The 22,898-nt window shown below is 43.5% G+C and overlaps 1 protein-coding gene and 1 pseudogene across 2 annotated transcripts in view; both read left to right on the top strand.

Moving 5' to 3' along the window:
• Positions 1-14,903, top strand: part of LOC306960550 (NACHT, LRR and PYD domains-containing protein 12-like) — a gene marked incomplete at its 5' end in the record, with an annotated part of 56,278 nt that extends 41,375 nt beyond the window's left edge. Inside the window, 3 exons of the mRNA XM_079552983.1 lie at positions 13,436-13,609; positions 14,358-14,531; positions 14,834-14,903. Of these exons, the coding sequence (XP_079409109.1) occupies positions 13,436-13,609; positions 14,358-14,531; positions 14,834-14,840 (355 nt within the window). The 3' untranslated portion in view covers positions 14,841-14,903. The remainder of the gene's footprint in view (positions 1-13,435; positions 13,610-14,357; positions 14,532-14,833) is intronic.
• On the top strand, positions 380-10,558 carry LOC306960391 (protein NLRC3-like; annotated as a pseudogene). The gene is made up of 6 exons (XR_013794269.1): positions 380-415; positions 7,535-7,633; positions 7,724-7,809; positions 7,902-8,398; positions 8,991-10,289; positions 10,366-10,558. The product of XR_013794269.1 is annotated as a protein NLRC3-like (transcript).
• Positions 14,904-22,898: the final 7,995 nt, after the last annotated feature.

Below are 22,898 nucleotides of genomic sequence, written 5' to 3'. Positions count from 1 at the left end.
CTGAGTTCACTTCCTGACAGGACTGAGCTGTGTTTATAGGAGAGACTTCAGCACATGTGTCTGAGTTCACTTCCTGACAGGACTGAGCTGTGTTTATAGGAGAGACTTCAGCACATGTGTCTGAGTTCACTTCCTGACAGGACTGAGCTGTGTTTATGGTCAGAGGTTAAACGAGTTCAGGAAAAGGAACTCCATAAAAGGACTGTGAAGTGACTGGACTCTGAGCGGAGCCCGTCCCTGTGTCAACAACACAAAGACACACAAAGACACACCTGGGTGAGCTGCTCTGTGATTGGCTGAAGCAGGTCACATGCTTTCCTGTAAACCTCCTGCTCCCTTTGCAGCTCAGACTCAGGGAAACTCTCCTCAGGCTGAACAACACTGCTGTAAAGGAACATCTCCACTGCTGATCCAGGTGAGGCTTTAGGATTCATTTATTTTCCATCAGTGCCTCGTCTGTTTCAAAGGTTCTGAACAGAGATTCAGTGGAAACATGATCACACTGATCTTTTCCTCACACATTTCACACAGACTCATTTTTGGGTTGTGTGAGTGTTTCTTTCATGTCGAGACTGAGTCACAGAGAGTTCTCACACTGGTGTCGTGGGGAAATGGAAATACTTCAGATTAATGTGAGACTCACTGACAGACACTCCTGTAAACTCCTCCACCTCAGACCACCTCAGACCACCTCAGACCACCTCAGACCACCTCAGACCACCTCAGACCACCTCAGACCACCTCAGACCACCTCAGACCACCTCAGACCACCTCAGACCACCTCTGACCACCTCAGACCACCTCTGACCACCTCTGACCACCTCAGACCACCTCAGACCACCTCAGACCACCTCAGACCAGCTCAGACCACCTCTGACCACCTCAGACCACCTCAGACCACCTCAGACCACCTCAGACCACCTCAGACCACCTCAGACCACCTCTGACCACCTCTGACCACCTCAGACCACCTCTGACCACCTCTGACCAGCTCTGACCACCTCTGACCACCTCAGACCACCTCTGACCACCTCTGACCAGCTCTGACCACCTCAGACCACCTCAGACCACCTCAGACCACCTCAGACCACCTCAGACCACCTCAGACCACCTCAGACCACCTCAGACCACCTCTGACCACCTCTGACCACCTCTGACCACCTCTGACCACCTCAGACCACCTCAGGCAGAAACCGGAGGAGCAAACACTCCACAGTGAACTGTGCTCCATTAACCTCTTACCACCCGCCAAAACCAAGTGCATTCTCCCCTCTGCCATTGTCGTCACTTTGTATTTACCTTATGTGTTTTTGGCACTTTTTAAATGACTTTTTTTCTGGATTTTTGTCTTTTTTTTGCCAGATTTTTGTCATTTTTTTTGCTGGATTTTTGTCATTTTTGTCGCTGTTTTTGGTCACTTTTTATCGCTTTTTTGTTGTGTTCATCTTCATTTTCTTGTTTTCCTTTTTTATTGCTGTTTTGAAAAAGCTTTTAGATTTGGAGAATTTGGAGAACAGGAGAGAACATGTTCAGGTGGGAGTTAAGAGGTTAAAGGGAAGAGTCTGAGCTCCACCCACAGCAGCGTGAAGAGGAAGGAGCAGCACAGAGCCCGCCTCCGCACTTCCTGTTTAGATTAGGGGAAAACTGCAGAGGAGCCGCCTCAGCAGGGTTGCCAGGTCTATGCAGCCAAACCCGCCCAAAAAATCTGTAAACCCGTGGACATACGGCCCATGTGCTGCTGCGATGATGAGAAACAGCGACTCTCGCGCTTCACGCTCTCTTTGTCTTAGTTTTAGTCAAAGTAAGATTTTTTCGGCCTAAAATTGGACTAAAACTAAGTTAAAAGTTTTTGATGAGACTAAAACTATGATTCAAATCCTCCAAACTCAGTGACAGTTTGAAAAAGATCCTTTAAATCCTGTGTTAAAGGAGCAGCTCTGAGCTTTGATCATGTGGGAGAAGCTCCAGAAACCAGAGGAGCTGATTATATATGATCAGAATCAATATTATTCATGCAAATCCACTAAATCTGTCTTTACCTTACTGTATATAAGGTAAAGTTTATATAAAGAGATGTTACATAAAGAGTTGTTCCATGATCAAACAGCAGGTGGCGCTGTCTTAGATCTGCTGTGCTGAATCTGAGGCGGCTCCGGTCTGTCCTTTACATGAGGAGGTTTATCTCTGTGTTTAACGGCTCTGACTCTCCCACAGGACGAGACTCCAGGAAATGGCAGAAGGAAAAACAAAGCCTCCAGAGGGCAGCACTGAGCCACAGCTCTGTGGGACAAAGTGAGTTCAGTTGTTTCTTATCGACTTTAACCTCCTTCAAAGACAAATGTGTTTTTAGACAAAGCAAAGGACACGCCCCCTGCACGCCTCCATTACACCATATAAGGACATGCAAAGGAACTCAGGAATGAGATTTATCTAAACATGAGAGGGTTTAACCGAGACCCAGAGAGAGAGAGAGAGACATAAACTACATCCTCCTCATGACCAGGATGTAACTCTTCATAAACTGTGATAAAATGTTTGTTCAGTGGTTGTAGGTGTTCCTCTGAAGGGTCTGCAGGACATTTATTTTGCTCGAGCTCTAGATAAAGCAGACATAATATAATCGTACTCAAAACATCCTCTATTTAGAGAGTTTGAGCTGCTCCCCTCAGGTCGAAGGTACAGGAGCCCCGCCCTGACTAAAAACAGTGTGACGGATTGACAGTTTGTTTGTTATTATTGTTATTATTATTGTTAGGCTGGCTTTTAGGGGTGCCAGTCAGGTTTCCCTCCTGACGTATAGGATAAAGGAGTATGTATCACAGTGTATTCTATGGGTTTACAATAGTCGGTGAGTTTCCTTTCAATGCCACAATCCTCACAAGGACATGTGCTCCATGGCATAGACCCTTTTGTACGTAAGACATAGGTTGAACACCACCAACACAGACAGAACATGTGTGTATTGAAAATAAACAAGGACTAATAGCACATAAGTGTTCAGAATTTTCTCCCCCCCATACACAAAATAAATCCCCACTCAAAAGAAGAACAAAACAGAGGAGCCAGAAATGCTTCTTTTGTCATTTCCAACATTTCCTTTTCACAAACACACATACAAAAGCATTAACTCATACGTACTGCGAGAGAACCAAGTGACGTCACACTGACGTAATGTGAAGTGCGGTCGAGCCAGCACCAGAGTGATCTACAGTAAACATTATCAGTATTATTTTAGCATACTTTTATCAAGGCTCGAAACCACAGCAAAAACACAGAATAATGCGTAGATCAAGGCACAAAGAAAAAAGACTCACAGACAATCGAGAGTCCAAGCGGACCTGTACGTGCGGTGCACAGGATGACGTCACCGACGTACTGTAGCAACCAGGAAGCAGTAGGTCCGGTTCTGCGGGGAATTATTTTGTTAAAAACAAGATGTTTGCAATACTGACAAGCGCTATGGAAGGAGGGAATGTTACCAGCAAAGACTTGTTTGTGGAGGAATTAACCACCCTCGTTGGGAGTAAAACTACTAACGCTTTGCTACCCCTCAGGATCTGAGGCTGCTACTTCCCTGTCCCGCAAAGGTATGCCATTTTACTAGAGCAAGCCGAGGAGGCTTAACCGGCGGCGGGAACAGGGGAGCGAATGAGCAAAGGGGCAGAGATGGGCATTGAGTGTGAGGTCAGAGCGAGAGGCTGGACAGGGGAGTAAACCGGGTGTGGTGAAGGCGAGGGTATAGGTGACTGACCATGCACAGACGGGTGCCTGGTTGTCACAACTGGACCAGGCAGTCATTTGTGTCACAAGCCATTTTACAATTAAACAAACCAACAATATGACGTAACCAACAGTGATGTTTCTATTCTGCACAGCTGGTCTGTCAGAGAAGGTTTCAAGGAATGTAGGTAATGATTTGAATATAATTCAAACTGAGGTTGACGGGCCGTGGTTTGTTCTTTGTGTGTTGTGATGTTTGGATCTGTCTGCTGTGGTCACTGTTGTCTTTGTGTGTTTCCACTCACTGCAAATGAATTACCCCAAGGGGACAATAAACATTTCTACTACAGTGACTCTCGTCTGCAGCCCGTGGTCTGCTCCTCAGAGATGCTGGGCCAGGTCTTCACTGTCGTTCTACCTGATCTCTGTGGCACATTTAAAACTACAGCTGACTAAAGCTCAGCTCACACTGTGAGATTTTTCATGCCCCATTTTGCTCTAATTCCTCATCTTCGGTGAAAATTACCCCGAGGAACACTTTCACGTACGCCGTTCACGTCAACTTGGCTCACGCGGCTCTTGCTAACCTGAAGCACCTTAGCCGAGCGGAACCCGTGGCTATAGACAGCGTGACCAGAGCTAAGTGCGCGCTCGTCAATGCAAGGTCCGTTACGGACAAAACTCTCATACTCCAGGACTTCTTTTCGTCAAATGGCCTGGATCTCCTTTTCGTGACTGAGACTTGGATCAAAGTGGGTGAGTCCACCGCCTTCGTCGAACTGATTCCTACCGGTTGTACTTTCATAAACACCCCGAGAACCTCGGGTCGAGGTGGGGGCATTGCTACCATACTCAAGCAATCTCTACAATACAAAAACCTCTATCGATGCCGTATTTCTCATCTTTTGAATTGAGTTGCTTTGAATTGAGGCAGCGCAATCCGCTTCTATGCACAATTGTTTACCGCCCGCCCAAACATAGCAAAGACTTTATTAAAGATTTTTCGGACTTTGTTGCTGGTGTCTTAAGTCAGTACGACAACATTTTAATTGCTGGTGATTTTAATATCCATGTTTGTTGCACATCCAAGCCCCTGGCTAAGGCATTTTTAGAGTTACTTGATGCTTTTAATCTCAACCAACATGTTACTGGGTCCACACAAATGTATGGCCATACGCTTGACCTCCTACTGTCACATGGAGTGCCTGTGGATAATGTGTTGGTTTGTGATGCAGTGTTCTCTGGTCATTGTCCAATACTGTTCGAAGCTGTGATCGAAGAAAGTGAAAAAGCACAAGCGCCCGTGCGCCTCAGCCGTGTGTTAAAGCCCAACTCTGCAGAGTTATTCTCGCCTCTTTTTAACGACTTGCAGTGTGATAGTGGGCTGAGTTCTTTAGACACTGATCTATTGACAAATCGTTTTCTTTCTTCCTGTAACAATATTTTAGACATTATTGCCCTGCGTAAAGCCGTGTGTTATAGGTCTAAACCGAAGCCATGGCTTAAGGATGTTACGCGAGCAGCACGACAGGAGGGCAGAAAAGCAGAGAGAAAATGGAAGAAAGACAAGCTTCATGTGTCCCATCAAATGTTGTCCAACTGTTGACAAAACTATCAGAAAACTCTTAAAACTGAAAAAACGAAATATCTTTCAAATATTGTTTCCCAGAGCCTGAATAAGCCCAGGGTGCTTTTTAAAACAATAGGGTCAGTTCTGAACCCTCCCCAATCCAACATTCTTGATCATTGTTGTGACACTTGTGAGAGATTTTTGAGCTTTTTTCAAGAAAAAGTTGCCACTATCAGGGCCGGTATTTCAGCCCCTGCCATTAATCTTTCAACTGTAACTTACGGCCCTGCAGTTTTGGATCAGTTTTGGACCAGTTTGAACAGGTAACCTTGTCTTTCCTCACAAATATTGTTAATAAGCTCAAACCCTCATCCAGCCCCACAGATCCTGTTCCCCCAGGTCTTTTCAAAGAGGTTTAAACGACTATTGGCCCTTATGTCCAAACAAAAGTTAATAGTAGCCTCACCTCAGGGACTGTGCCAAAGTTTTGTAAACATGCTGTGGTTGAGCCGTTACTTAAAAACCCCAGCCTTGACTCATCTGTTCTTTCAAATTATCGGCCATTCTCTAAACTTCCCTTCTTGTCGAAGATTATAGAGAAAAGTGTTTTTGTACAACTTCAAGCATTTCTTGATGCACATTCGATGTTTTCCAGTCAGGCTATAAAGCATTGCACAGCACTGAGACTGCACTTTTAAAGGTTTTTAATGACCTGTTTTTAATGACTGATTCTGGTGATTCAGCCATTTTAGTGCTTTTAGATCTGACTGCTGCTTTTGACACAGTTGACCACACAATTCTTTTAAATCGCTTGGAAAACTGTGTTGGTGTCAGGGGGACTGCTTTAAAATGGTTTAAGTCCTACTTCTTGGAGAGATCTTTTGCAGTCAGGCTGGGAGACTCCACATCTTCCTCTGCTACCCTTCACTGTGGAGTTCCTCAGGGCTCTATACTTGCGCCTGTACTGTTTGCACTTTATATTCTCCCACTAAATGAAATATTCCAAAGGCATGGCGTCGCTTACCACTTTCACGCAGACGACTGCCAAATCTACATGCCGTTGAAGAAAAATGGTAGGTCCCCCCTGACACCTCTACTCCAGTGTTTGAGTGACATCAAGGTCTGGTCGGCTCAAAACTGTTTCAATGAAAAGAAGACTGAAATTGTTGTGTTTGGCTCCATGGACCCTTCAAATGACCCGGGGCCGTCTTAAACACCATGTTCGCTCTTCAGCCTTGGCGTCATTGTTGACTCTGATTTTAAACTTCACAGGCAAATCAATACTGTTGTTAAAGCCAGCTTTTTTCACCTTCGTCTTTTAACAAAAGTTAAACCTTTTTTATCTTTTAAGAACTTCGAGCAAGTCGTGCACGCTTTTGTTTCAACTCGCCTGGACGACTGCGCCGCACTTTACACTGGCCTAAATCAGAATGCTCTTTATCGCTCGCAGTTAGTCCAGAATTCTGCGGCTTTTAACAGGAACCAAAAAGTAGGAGCACATCTCCCCCATTCTTGCGTCGTTGCACTGGTTTCCTGTTGATTTTAGAATTGATTTTAAGATTTTATTGTTAGTTTTTAAAGCTTTGAGTGGTCTGGCCCCTCAGTACATCAAGGAGCTCATCCACCTTTACACACCGTTGCTCGCTCTGAGGTCCGAGGGCCGGCTCCAGCTCGTGGTGCCCAGGACGAGCCGTAAGGCCAGAGGGGACAGAGCGTTCTCCGTTGTCGGCCCTAAGCTGTGGAACGCTCTGCCCCCCCACGTCCGAACGGCACCCACCCTGGAGTGTTTTAAATCCCATCTTAAAACCCACTTTTATTCTCTAGCTGTTAACACCATGTGAGTTGTGTGGTCCTCTGTGTCTTTCATTTGTGTGGTTTTATTTATTCTGGAATTTTAGAATTTTAAAATCTTAAAGTTTTGAAACTTTATTATTATGTTTTTCATTGTTTTATTCTTATTGTTTTTATTTTCTTGTGCAGCACTTTGGAAACTCTTGTTTATGAAATGCGCCATAGAAATAAAGTTGGATTGAAAAACAGATGAATTCAGGCATAAGTGTCGCTTGTTTCAGACGTCAGTAAAAGAATGTTGGTCTCTCGCTCTGCTCTTGGATCAGCCTCAGACGTCTCCATCACCTGCATCACACACGAGCTGCTGATACTTTGTTCTGACTCAGGCTCCTGAAGCTCAGTGTAGATCCAGCTTCACTTCTCAGGCTGAAAAACCTGATCTTCTCTCCACAGAAGCAGATCTACAGCCTCAGTGTCGGCTCTGTCCATGAAGAGCGACAGGTCTAAAGGTCTCCCTCTAAACTTCAGTGGTGAACCTGCTCCAGACTCACAGTAAGAACTGACCTAAACTGTGCTTTATATTTGTGATTGTAACTTGTGAGATGTTAAAGACGTGCTCAGTGCTGTGTGTTTGTGTCACAGAGAAACAGAGTCAGAGCAGGACGCCTGGCCTCAGTGTGGAGACACAGGCAACAGTCCTGATCAGGGGGTTCAAGGCCCTGCACCAGGTGAGTCTGCTCAGTCTGAGACTCATCAACTACAGCAGGGAATAAGAGACCTGTTCATCAACATTAACAGGTGTCTCCTCCTCTGTGTCCAGGTGAAGGTCTCCACAAGGTTCTGAAGGACCATAAGCAGAGCCTGAGCAGCAGATGTGAGAGTGTGACAGAGGGAAGTGAAGAATCAGGAGATAGAACTCTTCTGAACAGCATCTTCCCTGAGCTGTACATCACAGAGGGCCTCAGTGAAGAGGCCAGAGCCCAACCTGAGGAGTGGAGTCTGGAGACACAGTCCAAGAAGAAGCAGGTCCAGGAGATCACCATCAGGTGCCAGGACATCTTTAAAGCTCTGCCCCCTGAGCAGCAGCAGGGGGCGCTGCAGCAGGGCTCCATCAGAGCCGTGCTGACTGTGGGCGTGGCTGGAGTGGGGAAGACCTTCTCAGTCCTGAAGTTCTGTCTGGACTGGGCCCAGGGCTCAGAGAACCAGGAGCTGCAGCTGGTGGTGCCACTGTCCTTCAGAGAGATGAACCTGGTCAGAAGGGGGCGCTACAGTCTGATGGAGCTGATCCAAGTGTTCCATCCAGCGCTGGATCCACAGGTCACTCTCATTTATAGAAAGCTTTACCTTTCACATCATATATTTCAAAGTCTCAAACACTTTTGAAATGACTCCTGGCTCTCAGGGCGTTTGTTAGTTCAGTCTGTGTTCACATTCACTGCACCAAACGCTTCAAACTATTGTTCATGGTCAAAGCAGCGGCTCACACGCGCTTCCTAGAGCTAATCCTCTCACTCTCTTGTGGCCAAAAAGGAAGCAGGTGAAAGAAATGCACCTGATTAAACAGATGGAGATGAAAGCTTTACAGCACAGACTGAGGCAGAGACACATCGCGGTTATAAAGATGAACATCCATCAGACCAATGTTCCAAACGCCCAGCGCCGTGTATTCAGTAGGAAATGCTCCAGTCCTTTCTTCACTTCAAAATGAAACATGACACTGAAAGTGGGCCGTCAGCCTTCACACCCGTCAGGAGACTGACGCCACAAACCCGTTAGAGAAATGCTAAATCCATTGTAAACCCTGCAGTCCCTCACACTGGAGCTCCACCACTCACTGGTTTAAAGTGAGGGTTGAAGGAAAGTGGTGTAAAGTCATGGATGTTAAATGTTGTGTTTCTCTGCCCCACAGACGCTCACAGCCCACACTCTGTCCGTCTGTAAACTCCTGTTCATCTTTGACGGCCTCGACGAGAGCAGACTGTCTCTGGACTTCAGCTGTGAGCTCATCTCTGAGGTCACACAGAGGTCAGAGGTGGGCGTACTGTTGGTGAACCTCATCAGAGACGCTCTGCTTCCTCACGCCCTTATATGGATCACCTCCCGCCCAGCGGCGGCCCATCAGATCCCAGCGCGGTGCGTGCACAGGGTCACGGAGGTCAGGGGCTTCATCACTGACCCACAGAAGGAGCAGTACTTCAGGAAGAGGTTCTCAGATGAAGAGCAGCTTCAAACAGTCCTGTCCCACCTCAGAACCTCCCGCAGCCTCCACAACATGAGCCAGATCCCAGTCTTCTGCTGGATCACCTCCACAGTCCTGGACCACGTGTTGAGAAGCCATCAGAGCGGACCACTGCCCCAGACCCTCACAGACATGTACGCACACTTCCTGTTGGTGCAGACGCACAGGAAGAGGAAGTACAAACAGACACAAACAGAGGTCAGGTCTGAGACCTGGGGGCTGACAGAGGCCGACACAGAGCTGCTCCTGAAGCTGGGGAGACTGGCCTTTGAGCATCTGCAGACAGGAAACATCATGTTCTACCAAGAAGACCTGGAGCAGGTGGGTCTGGACCTGAGCGAGGCCTCGGTCTACTCCGGACTCTGCACTGAGATCTTCAAACCAGAGAGTGTCTTCAACCAGTCAGTCTACTGCTTCATCCACCTGAGCGTGCAGGAGTTTCTGGCAGCCGTTTACCTTCACCACTGCTTTCAGAACAACCAGGAGGTGGTCAGGGAGTTTCTTTATGGAAGTGAAGGAACCGTCTCAGGGTTAAGTCCAAATGAGTTCCTCAGTAAAGCTCTTGAAAAGTCCCTGCAGAGTCCAAACGGCCACCTGGACCTGTTTGTGCGGTTCCTTCATGGCCTCAGTCTGGAGTCCAACCACAGACTTTTAGGAGCTCTGCTGAGTCCAATAAAGAAATCAGACATCAAAAAAGTCTTCAGGGGAAGTCTCTCCCGACAGAAGCATCAACATCTTCCACTGTCTGATGGAGCTGAAGGACCAGTCTGTGCAGCAGCAGATCCAGGACTTCCTGAAGTCTGGAGGTGGATCTAAGGAGGAACTGTCTGAGATCCAGTGCTCGGCTCTGGCCTACATGCTGCAGATGTCAGAGCAGGTCCTGGAGGAGCTGGACCTATACAAGTACAACACGTCTGATCAGGGTCAACTGAGACTGATCCCAGCGGCGAGGAACTGCAGGAAGTTTGTGTGAGTCCTCAGTCACAGACAGAAGCTTCACAGACCTGTTAGAATCACTCACATGTCGCTCTAACATCTGTTACAGGGTTAGAGGCTGTGGACTCTCAGAGCTTCACTGTGAAGTGGTGGCGTCAGCGCTGAGCTCCAGCCCCTCCCATCTCAGAGAGTTGGACCTGAGTCATGATAACCTGAGTGACTCCTCAGTGTCTGCGCTGTGTGTTGGTCTGAAGAGTCCTCACTGTCAGCTCTCCTCTCTCGGGTCAGTGTCAGGTCTGTGACGGCTCTCGCTCGTCCATCCTCCTCCTCATCCTTTAATCACTGAAACTGAGTGATGGGACGTAACCGTTCTCTGACAGTGAAGTAAAGTGTAGGAGATGAAAAACTGCAGCATTTACCCCTGACCTCTGAGTCCTGCTCCAAACCAGAGTCTCAGATGTTCAGCTGTAGCTACAGAAACTCCTCTGACTTTACTCTGGACTTAATCACTTCTTTATTCTTTATTCACATTGAGTCTCTTGTGGTTTGTCAGAGATCAGCTGTTTCTCTCTGGCCTCAGCTCTGAAGTCCAACCCCTCACATCTCACTGAGCTGGACCTGAGTGGTAACAAAGCCCTGTCTGACTCAGGAGTGTCTCAATTGTGTGGCTTTCTGCAAGGCAAAGACTGTCGCCTGCAGACTCTCATGTCAGTTCACTCTCTCTGTGTCAGGGCTCAAGTTTTAACACAAACTATTAACAAAACAAAACATTTTTGCACGGGCCTATGTAGTGAATGAGGGGTTAGGGAATAGTTTGGACATTCGGATTCAGCCTTTGTGTTTTTTCTGCATGTTTTTTGTATTAACTCTGCACTTGAATCACTTCATTTATTCTTATTCAGTTTGAGGAGCTGTGGTTTGTCAGAGATCAGCTGTTCCTCTCTGGCCTCAGCTCTGAAGTCCAACCCCTCACATCTCACTGAGCTGGACCTGGAGCGTAACCCAAACCTGTCTGACTCAGGAGTGTCTCATCTGTGTGGTTTTCTGCAAAGCACAGACTGTCGCCTGCAGATTCTCATGTGAGTTCACTGTCTCTGTGTCAGGGCTCAAACTTTAACACAAACTATGAACAAAACACTTTTAAGGATTTGTTTGTGAAAAACAAAATTAATTAAATGCATTTATCAGTTTATGCTTTTTATCCATGAAGATTTGTACATTGTTCAAGCTATATTTCATCAAGTTTTAAGAAAGACTTAGACTTTAATGAGTTTTTCTTTCATTCTATTGGTTTTAATTATTAACCATTCAGTGTTAATTAATGTCGTTTATTAATCAAGATGTCAGTCCTTGTGTTGGTTTTTATCTGTTTTAACTCTGAATTTTAATCATTTATTTATTTTATTCAGATTGAGGGGCTCTGGGTTGTCAGAGATCAGCTGTTCCTCTCTGGCCTCAGTTCTGAAGTCCAACCCCTCACATCTCACTGAGCTGAACCTGAGTGAGAACACAGACCTGTCTGACTCAGGAGTGTCTCATCTGTGTGGTTTTCTGCAACACAAAGACTGTCGCCTGCAGACTCTCAGGTCAGTTCACTGTCTCTGTGTCAGGGCTCAAGTTTTAACACAAACTATGAACAAAATAATTTTAAGGATTTGTTTTTGTTTTGTTTACAATAAAAATAAATACATTTTCTGAAGAATTAAAGTCTTGAGGTCTTATCCTACAGACTTTTTGAACACTATTTTTTTTAACCCTCGTGTCGCCTTCGCGGGTCTTTTTGACCCGCTGTCATGTTCCGGACATTTAGATGCAAGGTGACACAAGGGGGCGCCCTTCCAACCTTCTCAGTGTAAACGTGAGTTGACTTTCTTCAGAGTGAGACTTTAGGTCAGACACCATGAGTGACAGTAACATGAGGCTAAATACAGTGAGCTCTTTGTTTCCGGTAAAAAGGCTGAGGCCTCATTGTTCTTCAGTCACAGACTGAGAAGTGAAGAAGGAAGTCATGGAGCTTCTGCTTTAGACAGAACTTCAGACTTCTGCTGCATGTAGTCGTCATATTAAATCATGTAAAATGTTGTAATCTGTAAAGCACTTTGTGATACCAGTATGAAAATCGATTTATAAATAAAGTTTGATTGATTGATTGATCATATTCTGAAACTCAAATCTGTAGTAGAAACATAATATATGGAAAATATTTTTTGATTAGAAAAATATTTGAAAATCCTGTATCTAATCAAAAAATTACTATTTTATTTACTCTCATTCTAAAAAAGAAAACCCAAACAAACCCTAACCATTTCTATCTGCTGTAAAGTCATGTTTGTCCCAGTTCCTCTAGTTGTGGTGGGTCCTGGTGGACCATGACAGATGTGGACAGGACTGTGGTAGATCAACTTTTACTTTGGAGAAAATTGTTACTATAGTAACCGTTGAAGAAATGAACCTCATGAGCTTCTTCTGTAACATCTGTCCACATCAGTCCTGCTGCACCACGACTCAGAGGAACTGGGTCAAACATGACCTACAGCAGATACACATGACCTGGCTTTGTTTTTTTGTTTTGTTTTTTATAATGAGAGTAAATTAAAACAAAAACTATTTTTTTGATTAGATACATGATTTTCAAATGTTTTTCTTTTTGTAATTGTAATAATTTTCCATATATTATGTTTTTGCTACATATTTGAGTTTCAGAATATGATATGACTCTTACATGCAGCAGAAGTCTGAAGTTCTGTCTAAAGCAGAAGCTCCATGACTTCCTTCTTCACTTCTCAGTCTGTGACTGAAGAGCAATGAGGCCTCAGACGTTTTACTGGAAACAAAGAGCTCACTGTATTTAGCCTCATGTTACTGTCACTCATGTCTGACCTAAAGTCTCACTCTGAAGAAAGTCAACTCACCCGCGAAGGCGACACGAGGGTTAAAAGAGACATAACAAAATGAATGAAATGGATTTATCTATTTATGCTTTTTATACATTAAGATTTGTTTATTGTTTAAACTTTTAGGAAAGAACTTGACTTTAAAAGATTTGTCGAAAATTCTATTGTATTTTAATTAACTCTTCTGTTTGAATTCATGTCGTTTATTAATCAATATGTCTGTCTTTGTGTTTCCCCTATCTCTATTAACTCTGGACTTTAATCACTTCCTTATTCTTTATTCAGATTGTGGGAATGTGGTTTGTCAGAGATCAGCTGTTCCTCTCTGGCCTCAGCTCTGAAGTCCAACCCCTCACATCTCACTGAGCTGGACCTGAGTGAGAACAGACTGTCTGACTCAGGAGTGTCTGATCTGTGTGGTTTTGTGCAACATAAAGACTGTCGCCTGAAGACTCTCAGGTCAGTTCACTGTCTCTGTGTCAGGGCTCAGGTTTAACACAAACTATAAATACAATAGTTTTAGTGATTTGCACTAGTTTTCTTCACGACAAAAAAATAATAATTTCCAGAACAGTGAAACTCAAACTTTTAGAACACTGTAAATGTTTGAAAGGACATAACAAAATAAATGAAATACATTTATCAGTTTATGCTTTTTAAACATTAAGATTTGTATATTGTTCAAGCTATATTTCAAGACGTTTTATGAAAGAATCAGACTTTAAACAGTTTGCCTTATATTCTGAATGATTATAACCATTCAGTTTATAATCATGTCGTTTTTTAATCAAGATGTCAGTCATTGTGTTTGTTTTATCTATTTAAACTCTGGATTTTAATCATTTAATTTATTCTTATTCAGATTGAGTTACTGTGGTTTGTCAGAGATCAGCTGTTCCTCTCTGGCCTCAGGTCTGAAGTCCAACCCCTCACATCTCACTGAGCTGGACCTGGATCGTAACAAAGACCTGTCTGACTCAGGAGTGTCTCATCTGTGTGGTTTTCTGCAAATCAAAGACTGTCGCCTGAAGAATCTCGAGTCAGTTCACTGTCCCTGTGTCAGGGCTCAAACTTTAACACAAACAAATATTTTTTTAACTATTACTGACTTTAATTCATGTCGTTTATTTATCAACATGCCATTCTTCGTGTTTGTTTAATCTGTGTTAACTCTGGACTTTAATAACTTCATTTATTCTTTATTCAGATTGAGTTGGTGTGGTTTGTCAGAGATCAGCTGTTCCTCTCTGGCCTCAGCTCTGAAGTCCAACCCCTCACATCTCACTGAGCTGTACCTGAGGTGTAACAGTCTGAGAGAGTCAGACCTGAAGGAGCTCCTCGACCTTAAACAGAGCCCTCACTGTCGACTGGAGACACTGCGGTGAGTCCTGACTTTATGAAACTGTTCTGAACCTGGAGCCTGTTTTTGTCTTAATAAATCACGGAGGCTGTTGGAGTTTGTTTTAAAGAGTTTTCTTTGTTCAAATCCATTCTTCATTTAAAGGTCCCACATCAGCAAAGACTCTTTTTAAATTATATCCAGGTTATGTTTTATTAAAAACAGACCTGGAGACTTTATCCTTTCATATATTCCAGTGTCGGTTAATAAAATATTTCATGTGAAAATAAGTTGTAATTATTGATTTGGAATTTGAAGCTAATCTGATCTCTGCTTCTCCACAGCTGGTAACAGACTAATGTGTCCTGAAGATGTTTAGCTCCAGATCAGACGCCTCAGACTGAGCCCAGGAGAATAAACAGAAGGATCAGCATCACGGCTCAGAGGAACAGGTCTGAGCTCCATCAAGAACAGGTCTGAGCTCCATCAAGAACAGGTCTGAGCTCCATCAAGAACAGGTCTGAGCTCCATCAAGAACAGGTCTGGGCTCCATCAAGAACAAGTCTGAGCTCCATCAAGAACAGGTCTGAGCTCCATCAAGAACAGGTCTGAGCTCCATCAAGAACAGGTCTGAGCTCCATCAAGAACAGGTCTGAGCTCCATCAAGAACAGGTCTGAGCTCCATCAAGAACAGGTCTGAGCTCCATCAAGAACAGGTCTGAGACACAAAGTCTCCTCCAAAGAAAGAACGACGAGGACGAGAAGAAAGTGAAGTCCTTCAGGCCTCGTGGGTCACAGACTCTCCAGGCGTCTGATCCTGGAGCTTTTATCTGTCCTACTTAATTATATTATTACATTGATCTGATATTATGAGCTGATGATTTGCTTTTTAAACACATTTCTGAAATGAGATAGTTTTAATCACCTGTTCTCTGTGATGATTTTTAACCCTTTAAAACCTCCTGCCGTCCCAGGAGCCCCCGGGGGGAACGACTGTTCTAACTCACTCTCTAGGCGGAGGCTGCAGCTTCTTGTAGTTCGAGTCCTGTAAAGACTCACTTTGTGCTTAAAGTCTGGCTCCAAAGAGTTTCCCTTGAATTGGATTGTTATGGAAATCTGAACCATTAATTGTTTATTCCTCTCATCATGTCACATATGCTTTATGGATATTTGACCATTACATACAGGGACCTATATTCAGTGAGCATCACCTCATTTACTAGAGTGGTGCATGTTGTGTATGAGTTGTAACAATGTAAGACTCCTTTGACCATTGCATCATTGGCACCTGCTTGGTCGAGGTCAGGACATCTTATCTAGAATTTAAGATATGGTGTTTGTGTCCTCGCTTTGGCGACATTTGTCTTATACATTTGGTCAGTGTCCTGAATGTCTTAGGTCAATCTGACCCATTACACCATTGGGGCGTTCCATAATCGTGTGATCATTGTGCTGTCTCTGTGTATAAATACTGTGAGCTGTGAACTGTTCTTCAGAGCATCTTGTATCCAGGTACTTGGTGTGTCTCCATATGCATATGTTAAATAAACCTGCACGCTTGATTCAGGACGGTTTTCATTTAATATGGTTTCAATGTTTACCATAACAATTGGCGTTGTCGGTGGGATTTTTGAGCGATCCTTTTTCCTCACGTAGTGAGCAGTGTTGGCCACATGGAAGCCTCATTTTCTTTCAGCCTCAAGCCTCGCAATTTGGAGAAAGAGGACTGTGTCACTCCGTGGGGGAAAACGTCGCCACTAAGTTGAAGGATCTGCAATTATAATGGTGAGTTGTGGTCTGATTCAACTGTGTTTAAAAAAAGTTCTGATTTCAGTAGAGTTTATATTTTAGCTGATGTCTTGTGCTCGAGGTAACCCACTGCCCTTGGGTAGTGTTTAGTCTGTCTTGTTTCCTTGCCATTTCCTCTAGGGTGACGTTTATCGCGTTTGTTGGACCCTGCTGTTTGTGACACACACTTGAGACTGGGCCTAAATCCAAGCTCACCAAAAAGGTAATAAAACGGGTGGTTAGAGTCCACCTTGTAGGGATAGTCTTCCAATAATTTTAGTGGCTAGAGTCCACTTTTAGTGTCCCTACTGAGGTTAGAGTCCTCAAAGTAGTGATTACCAGGTGGAGCAAGGGCTGGGAGCACTGGCAACAGTCGTAGAGACGTCTCGGCATAAGTTGTTTTAGTTGGATATTAGACAAAGTGTACGTACGACCATTTAGGTAATGGGCAAAGGGCAGTCAGGGAGTGGTGTGTCTGAGGTCCCGGAGACAGCTATTACCTTGGTTATGGAAAACAAACATGGCAAAGAAAGTTTAGAGTGTCTTACAGTATGGACAGCACAATTTGGGTTTCCAGCGGGGGGATCTCTGAGCACAAACCAGCTTGAAAAACTAAGGATAAATAAAGAAGGGAATTACAGAAGTTAAGTGTATAAATAATTGTGTGTAGCATAGAGTAATAGAGTATATTGTAAAACATGGTTATCTATTTGTGTATAGATAAGAGAGAGGAAACAAAAAGTAGAGGAGAAAATTGCGAACAATAAAGATACACAGTCAATGTTACATGTGAAAGAAACTGACCTGTGGCAGATAAAGCCCCACAAAATTTAAGCTTAAGTAGTTGTAATAAAGACATATATACGAAGCCTGTTGTACAGATTAGTGTTTGTGCACGCACACGCATCCACACCCTACTCACTCCACTCTCTCTCTCCACATGCTCTGCGAGGGAACTGCAAGCACCAGGCTCCAAGGCCACCTGCCACCAGTCTGAGGGTCACTGTTCAACTCCACCCTGAAACTCGGTCACTGAAGAAGACCCGACCTCCGCCTCGCCTCGCTGAAATACACTCTAAACATCAACCCCACTATGTCCAAAGCCATGCCTGCTGTGAAGCCACGGAGAGCTGAAGGAGACTGTGCTGATTTTCATGACCACGTTGTCTATGTCAACCCAGAAGCATGTATCAGTCGAGGACCCAACATGCAAAGAAAACCAGTACAAGAACATTACTGGGCTGTACATCTGTAAGACGGGGTTGCTGAGTTGTCTTTGTGAGAAATCAGCCAGAAGAAGACCACGAAAGATTAAGCTGAATGACTTTGAGAACTGCTCAACACCGCTGCTGTGATGCAACATTTCGGGAGAACATCTAAGGTTGTGGGAGGAGACAGAGACTATATCAAGGACATGGGCAGGAGACCATCCACTTGGGCGCACTCCAACTACAGTGACCCTTAAAGGTTGTGGCGGGGCCTGGTCGCGAGCAGCAAGAGAGGTAATCACATGACACTTAGAATGCTCTTCATGAGATACGTTTTGTTACACCTTTAGACATTAAACTCCAAAGTCCAGCACATGTCAATCACATGTGAAAATGCAATGAAGAAGCGCTTTGCTACAGACACCAGCTTGTTCAATAGCACATGCTCTGGATGTAACCTGGTAGAGCTGTATCCCCACCTCCTCTTTGTGTTTGTGTTTGTGTGTGCTGTGGGCGTGTCTTGGTGTGGCAGCACAGGTGTTGGGAATCAGCTCAGGGAACACTACTTAAGCAACAGGCACACACCACTCTGTCTCTCTGTGTCTCTGGTTAAACTTGTGCAGGTGTGCGGAAGGGGGAGCTACGGGCGTGGCCCTCCGGAGAAGCAAAGTGGGTCCAAGACAAAGGTCCGACACACCTCAGCCCAGCAACACTTCGTGTCACAGCTGCCCGGTCGTGCCAGTCGGACCAACAGAACCGACCCAACTCCTCCATTAACTTTTCCCCTTCCTGATCGTTACGCACGCCACACTTTTGGACTAATCCCCCCTTTTATCCTACCTTTTTAACATTTTAACTTTTTGTAATAATTAAACTTTACCTTTTTAAAAACAATACCTGGCTCTGCGAATTTTGTCCACCCGGTTGTCAGACAGAACTCTGGGCGTTACATGCTTAACAGGTTCCACCATTTGTCTAGAACAGAGGTCTGCAACATGTGGGTCACTGAACACAACAGGGCTGTATTTGGATTATCTGGGTTTGCTCAGATGACACGGCATTATTATTGCTCCAAAAACCAGAATCAATCACAGCAAAACAATCAAACACACTTTGTAGTGAGGTGTGTTGAGTCTCATTTTAGTGAATACATCTGCTCTTTATTCTAATTTACAGGTTAAAGTGGTTTGTGGGAACTCTGGGGTTCAGGGTAGTTTTGTTTGAATTAGTGACTGGCCGAGATCTCAAGCAATACATGATATAGTTTGACCTCAACACCTGTTGGATTGTAGGTCATCTCCATTTCAATTAAGGGGTAGCCTGAGGCACTGGCATGTTTTTATTATTTAGATTTTTTTTTAAGTCAGGATAATTGCCAGATTTAGTTATGCAATTCTATAATTTTGCCTCGAGTAATTTTTGGATTTAAAAAAAAAAAAAATTAGATGTTTTTTTTTTTACTGTGAGCTCACTCATAAAACAAATTTCTTTTTTGTCTAGAAATAATAGTGACAAATGAGTTGAAATTAATGTTGTCCTTTCTTCATTCACCTTTTTGGCCAATTCTATGTCTGCAGACAACAAACCTTTTTCCTATTTTCTCTCAGGCTCTGTTCTCTATCTCGCCTGCTCGTAGGGCCGCCTCAACAGCAACAGCGACAAACAGGGAGACAAAATCTCTATTGGATTTGCTTTATATTAACAAAGAATAACACAATCAAAACAGGAAATAAACAAGTATTATCTCAATTTAAAATGATAAATCACAGAAGGGAAAATAATGTCTGCAAATTAGGTTAAATAGTTTGAAAAGAGTCTGAAAGATCAAAGTAAAAACAGAATGTTTAAAATATATTTTGAGGAAATATCTGAAAGAAAACAACTTAAAAATAATAATAAGACTGATGCTTGTTTCATGAAAATAATACAAACAATGGAGAAACAAACAATCAAGAAAACAACAGATTAATAATAAAAAGTAAAGTTACTTGGCTCGCTCGTGAAAGATAAATAAATACATGAACTAAATATAATAAACCGTGTAAACAATATTGTTGCAAACTCTGTTGATTAACTTGAGCTCGACCCAAACCGCTTGATAAGAATTCTTTGCAAAGGCCTGTACGAAATGTGTTTATTTTTTGTTGGAAATGTGATCACATGACAGGACAACTTCCTGGCCCAAACATAGTGAATTATACAAACGATTATTATCCCATATGGCAGTAATGGCACATGTGCTCTGGGAAAAGGTGAGTATTTGGTGAAGAGTTGACGACTTGACTGGACTGAAACGTGTCACTAACACAGGTTTTGTTTGAGTGAATGTGAACGGCTGAACTAATAACTTTATGTTTGTCTTGTCTATGACTTGGACAGAACACCAGGGTAAACATCTATGTGGGTATTTGATTTTTAATTTCCAGGTTTTTTAACAGGTGCCGGGAAGCAGCAGTGACGACAGAGTCACAAATCTGAGAAAATAATGTTTTTTGTCTTTGTTTTCTTTGTTTTTGTTTTTTCTCTCTCTGTGTCCCTGTTCTCAGACCGTAGAGGCATCACTACAGTTCAAAACTAACACAACCAATATGCAGAATGAGAAGCCTATATGAAACCATGGTTTGTGTGCAAGAAACTAACTGTGAGATCAGGATATAAACAAGACATTGTAGTCAAGTGAGAAATGGACAGTCTGCCCCTGGGCAGCTGTGGCTACAATAGTAGCTTACTGCCACAGAGTGTGGAGTGAATGAATAATGACTAGAGAGCAGCAGAGACTTGTGACACAGGCTTGTAAATAATGAAGTGGCTTGTGCATTGATTTAATCTAATCCCTCACAATGACTGAAATAAACTTGATTATGAGTCATTATAATAACATTAGAAAATTTAAATGTTTCAGTCTCATATATTGTATTTCCCTGTAAGTACATTTGTATATCCCTGACCAGCTCTAAACTGTCATGTGACTGTGTGTTTACTTTAGTAGAATGTGCTGTTGATGTAGTATATATATATATAGAGCTAAGGCGGGAGGTCAGAGGTCAAATTAATTCAGGAAACGGAGCTCCATAAAAGGACTGTGAAGTGACTGGACTCTGAGCGGAGCCCGTCCCTGTGTCAACAACACAAAGACACACAAAGACACACCTGGGTGAGCTGCTCTGTGATTGGCTGAAGCAGGTCACATGCTTTCCTGTAAACCTCCTGCTCCCTTTGCAGCTCAGACTCAGGGAAACTCTCCTCAGGCTGAACAACACTGCTGTAAAGGAACATCTCCACTGCTGATCCAGGTGAGGCTTTAGGATTCATTTATTTTCCATCAGTGCCTCGTCTGTTTCAAAGGTTCTAATAACAACACATTTTGTAATAACCAGAGGTGGGAGACTCGAGTCAAGTCATGTGACGCAATTTTCGGGACTTGAGACTGACTTGGGACTTGCTGTTTGTGACTCGAGACTTAACTTGGACTTGAGGCCAGTGACTCTCAATGACTCGCTGTGACTTTATATTATTATTTATTTGAGTGAAACTGTCAAAGACCAGGATTCATTTGGTAAAAGCGGTGCATCTTTGTTTACATGATGGTAATTATCCACATGCGTGTTCAGGTTTCCAGACGGAGCTTCTAATCAATACAGCGCGAAAAGGCAGGAGGAAATACGAGGTCGAAATACGTGCATGAAAAGTTTTCTAAAGACAGTGAAGAGGAGGAGATTTACTGACAGGAAAACGTTTGAAACAATGGGCTGGACCTACAGCGCAGACGGAGACTCCAGAACCACCATGTAAGAGCTGATTCATCTACGGGAAACTTGGGGTTTTTCCATGTTTTAAGGCGTTAACACAAAAAGCATTTAGAGGTTATTTTCCGCATCCGCCACAGCCCAGAGACAGCGGGACTGAAGGCTACGCAGAATCTACTCTGAGCAGGGGCGAATCCGAGTATACAGGGGCTGGGGCAGTACAGGGGAACCACTGACAGAAACACTGCCAGAAACTAACAAAAATAAATAAAAATATAGCCGCAAGCGGCGATTAGCGGCCCTCGCCGACCGCCCTGCCCCCTTTGGTCTCCCTCAATCAAAATTTACGGTATTGCTTGTTTGGGTTCTATCTTTAGTGTAGCTTCAGACTAATGGCCTGATACAAAAAAAATGTGTTTTTTATTTTTTTTCAGTGTATAGGCCTTGTTTATGTAAAAAAAACACCAAATCCTGAACAAACAACAGTCATAAAATATCAAAAATCTACTTCTGAGGAAAACTCGGACTCTCTGGTCAGTTTCCAAGTGGAAATAGTCAAACTTTTGTGTTAATCCAATTTTTGAATTTTCTCATACATTTGAATGAGAACAAATAGTTACACTCGTGGTCACCATTTTGTTTCTCTAATATTTCACTCATAAAATAACATTTTGAAATAAATGTGGTTCTATCTTTAGTTTGACTTCATAAAAATGCACTGATAGTAAATTTACCAGTTTTTATCATTTTTTGGGTCGGTGGGACATGTTTATGTAAAAAAAAGTCAAATTTTGAGCCAAAAATGGCCCTGTAACACTGAAAATCCTGAAGTGGATATAACTGGAAGTATTTGGTGAATTGGGCCCTGGGAGAGGCTCAAAGGTAGAGCAGGTTCTGTTTCTGAAAAATGTTTCATTTTTGAATGAGAGCAAATAGTTACACTCGTGGTCTCTGGGGCAAAACCCCATTCATTTCAATGGACATGAGCCGATCCTCCATGTTTTCTGTCTTTGACCTTTTGTACCGACTTCATTTGTGCTTCAGATATGAAACCATTATTATGTCTCCATCCCAGAGGACCTCCTTCACATGCACATTCACCAGATTTTGAATTCACATATTTTTACAATAGTTACAGGCCCTAAAGCCTGAAAACAGCAGCAGCTCTCCATTCATTTCAATGGCAGTGTCCTCCATGTCTGTGATTCCAGCTATATTTTGGACTTTTGCCTTTCATACCAACTTCATTTCAACTCCAAATCCATAACTTTTTTTAAATATACACTCCACAGAGCCTCCACTACATGCACATGTGCCACATTTTGAATTCAGTCATTTTTTCATAGTTTTAGGACCCAAAAACCAGTGCTATAACCAATGGCCGCTGGCTGCCCTGCTTTTTGACCACAAACGTGGGGGCCGCCATTGCTCCGCCGTTGCTGCAGTACCTCCATATCGCCGCTAGGCCCCCATTGAAAAGCATTGGACTTTAGACACGTTAAAAACTACTTTAAAGCCTGGTTTCAATTGTTTCAACGCTAGACTAGGCTAGATCTTCCTCCTGAGATCACGCTGGGTTAATAACAATATATGAAACCAGGCTGGTTTTCGTAATATGATTTTTTGAAATCTCGTATTTAACGAGGCTCGGACTGTTAGCATTGGAG

The sequence above is a fragment of the Gobius niger genome, assembly GCF_951799975.1.
Source record: "Gobius niger genome assembly, chromosome: 3".
In the NCBI taxonomy this organism is placed as follows: domain Eukaryota; kingdom Metazoa; phylum Chordata; class Actinopteri; order Gobiiformes; family Gobiidae; genus Gobius; species Gobius niger.
Note: the sequence above shows the minus strand (reverse complement) of the source record. Positions and strands in the feature narration are given on the sequence as shown.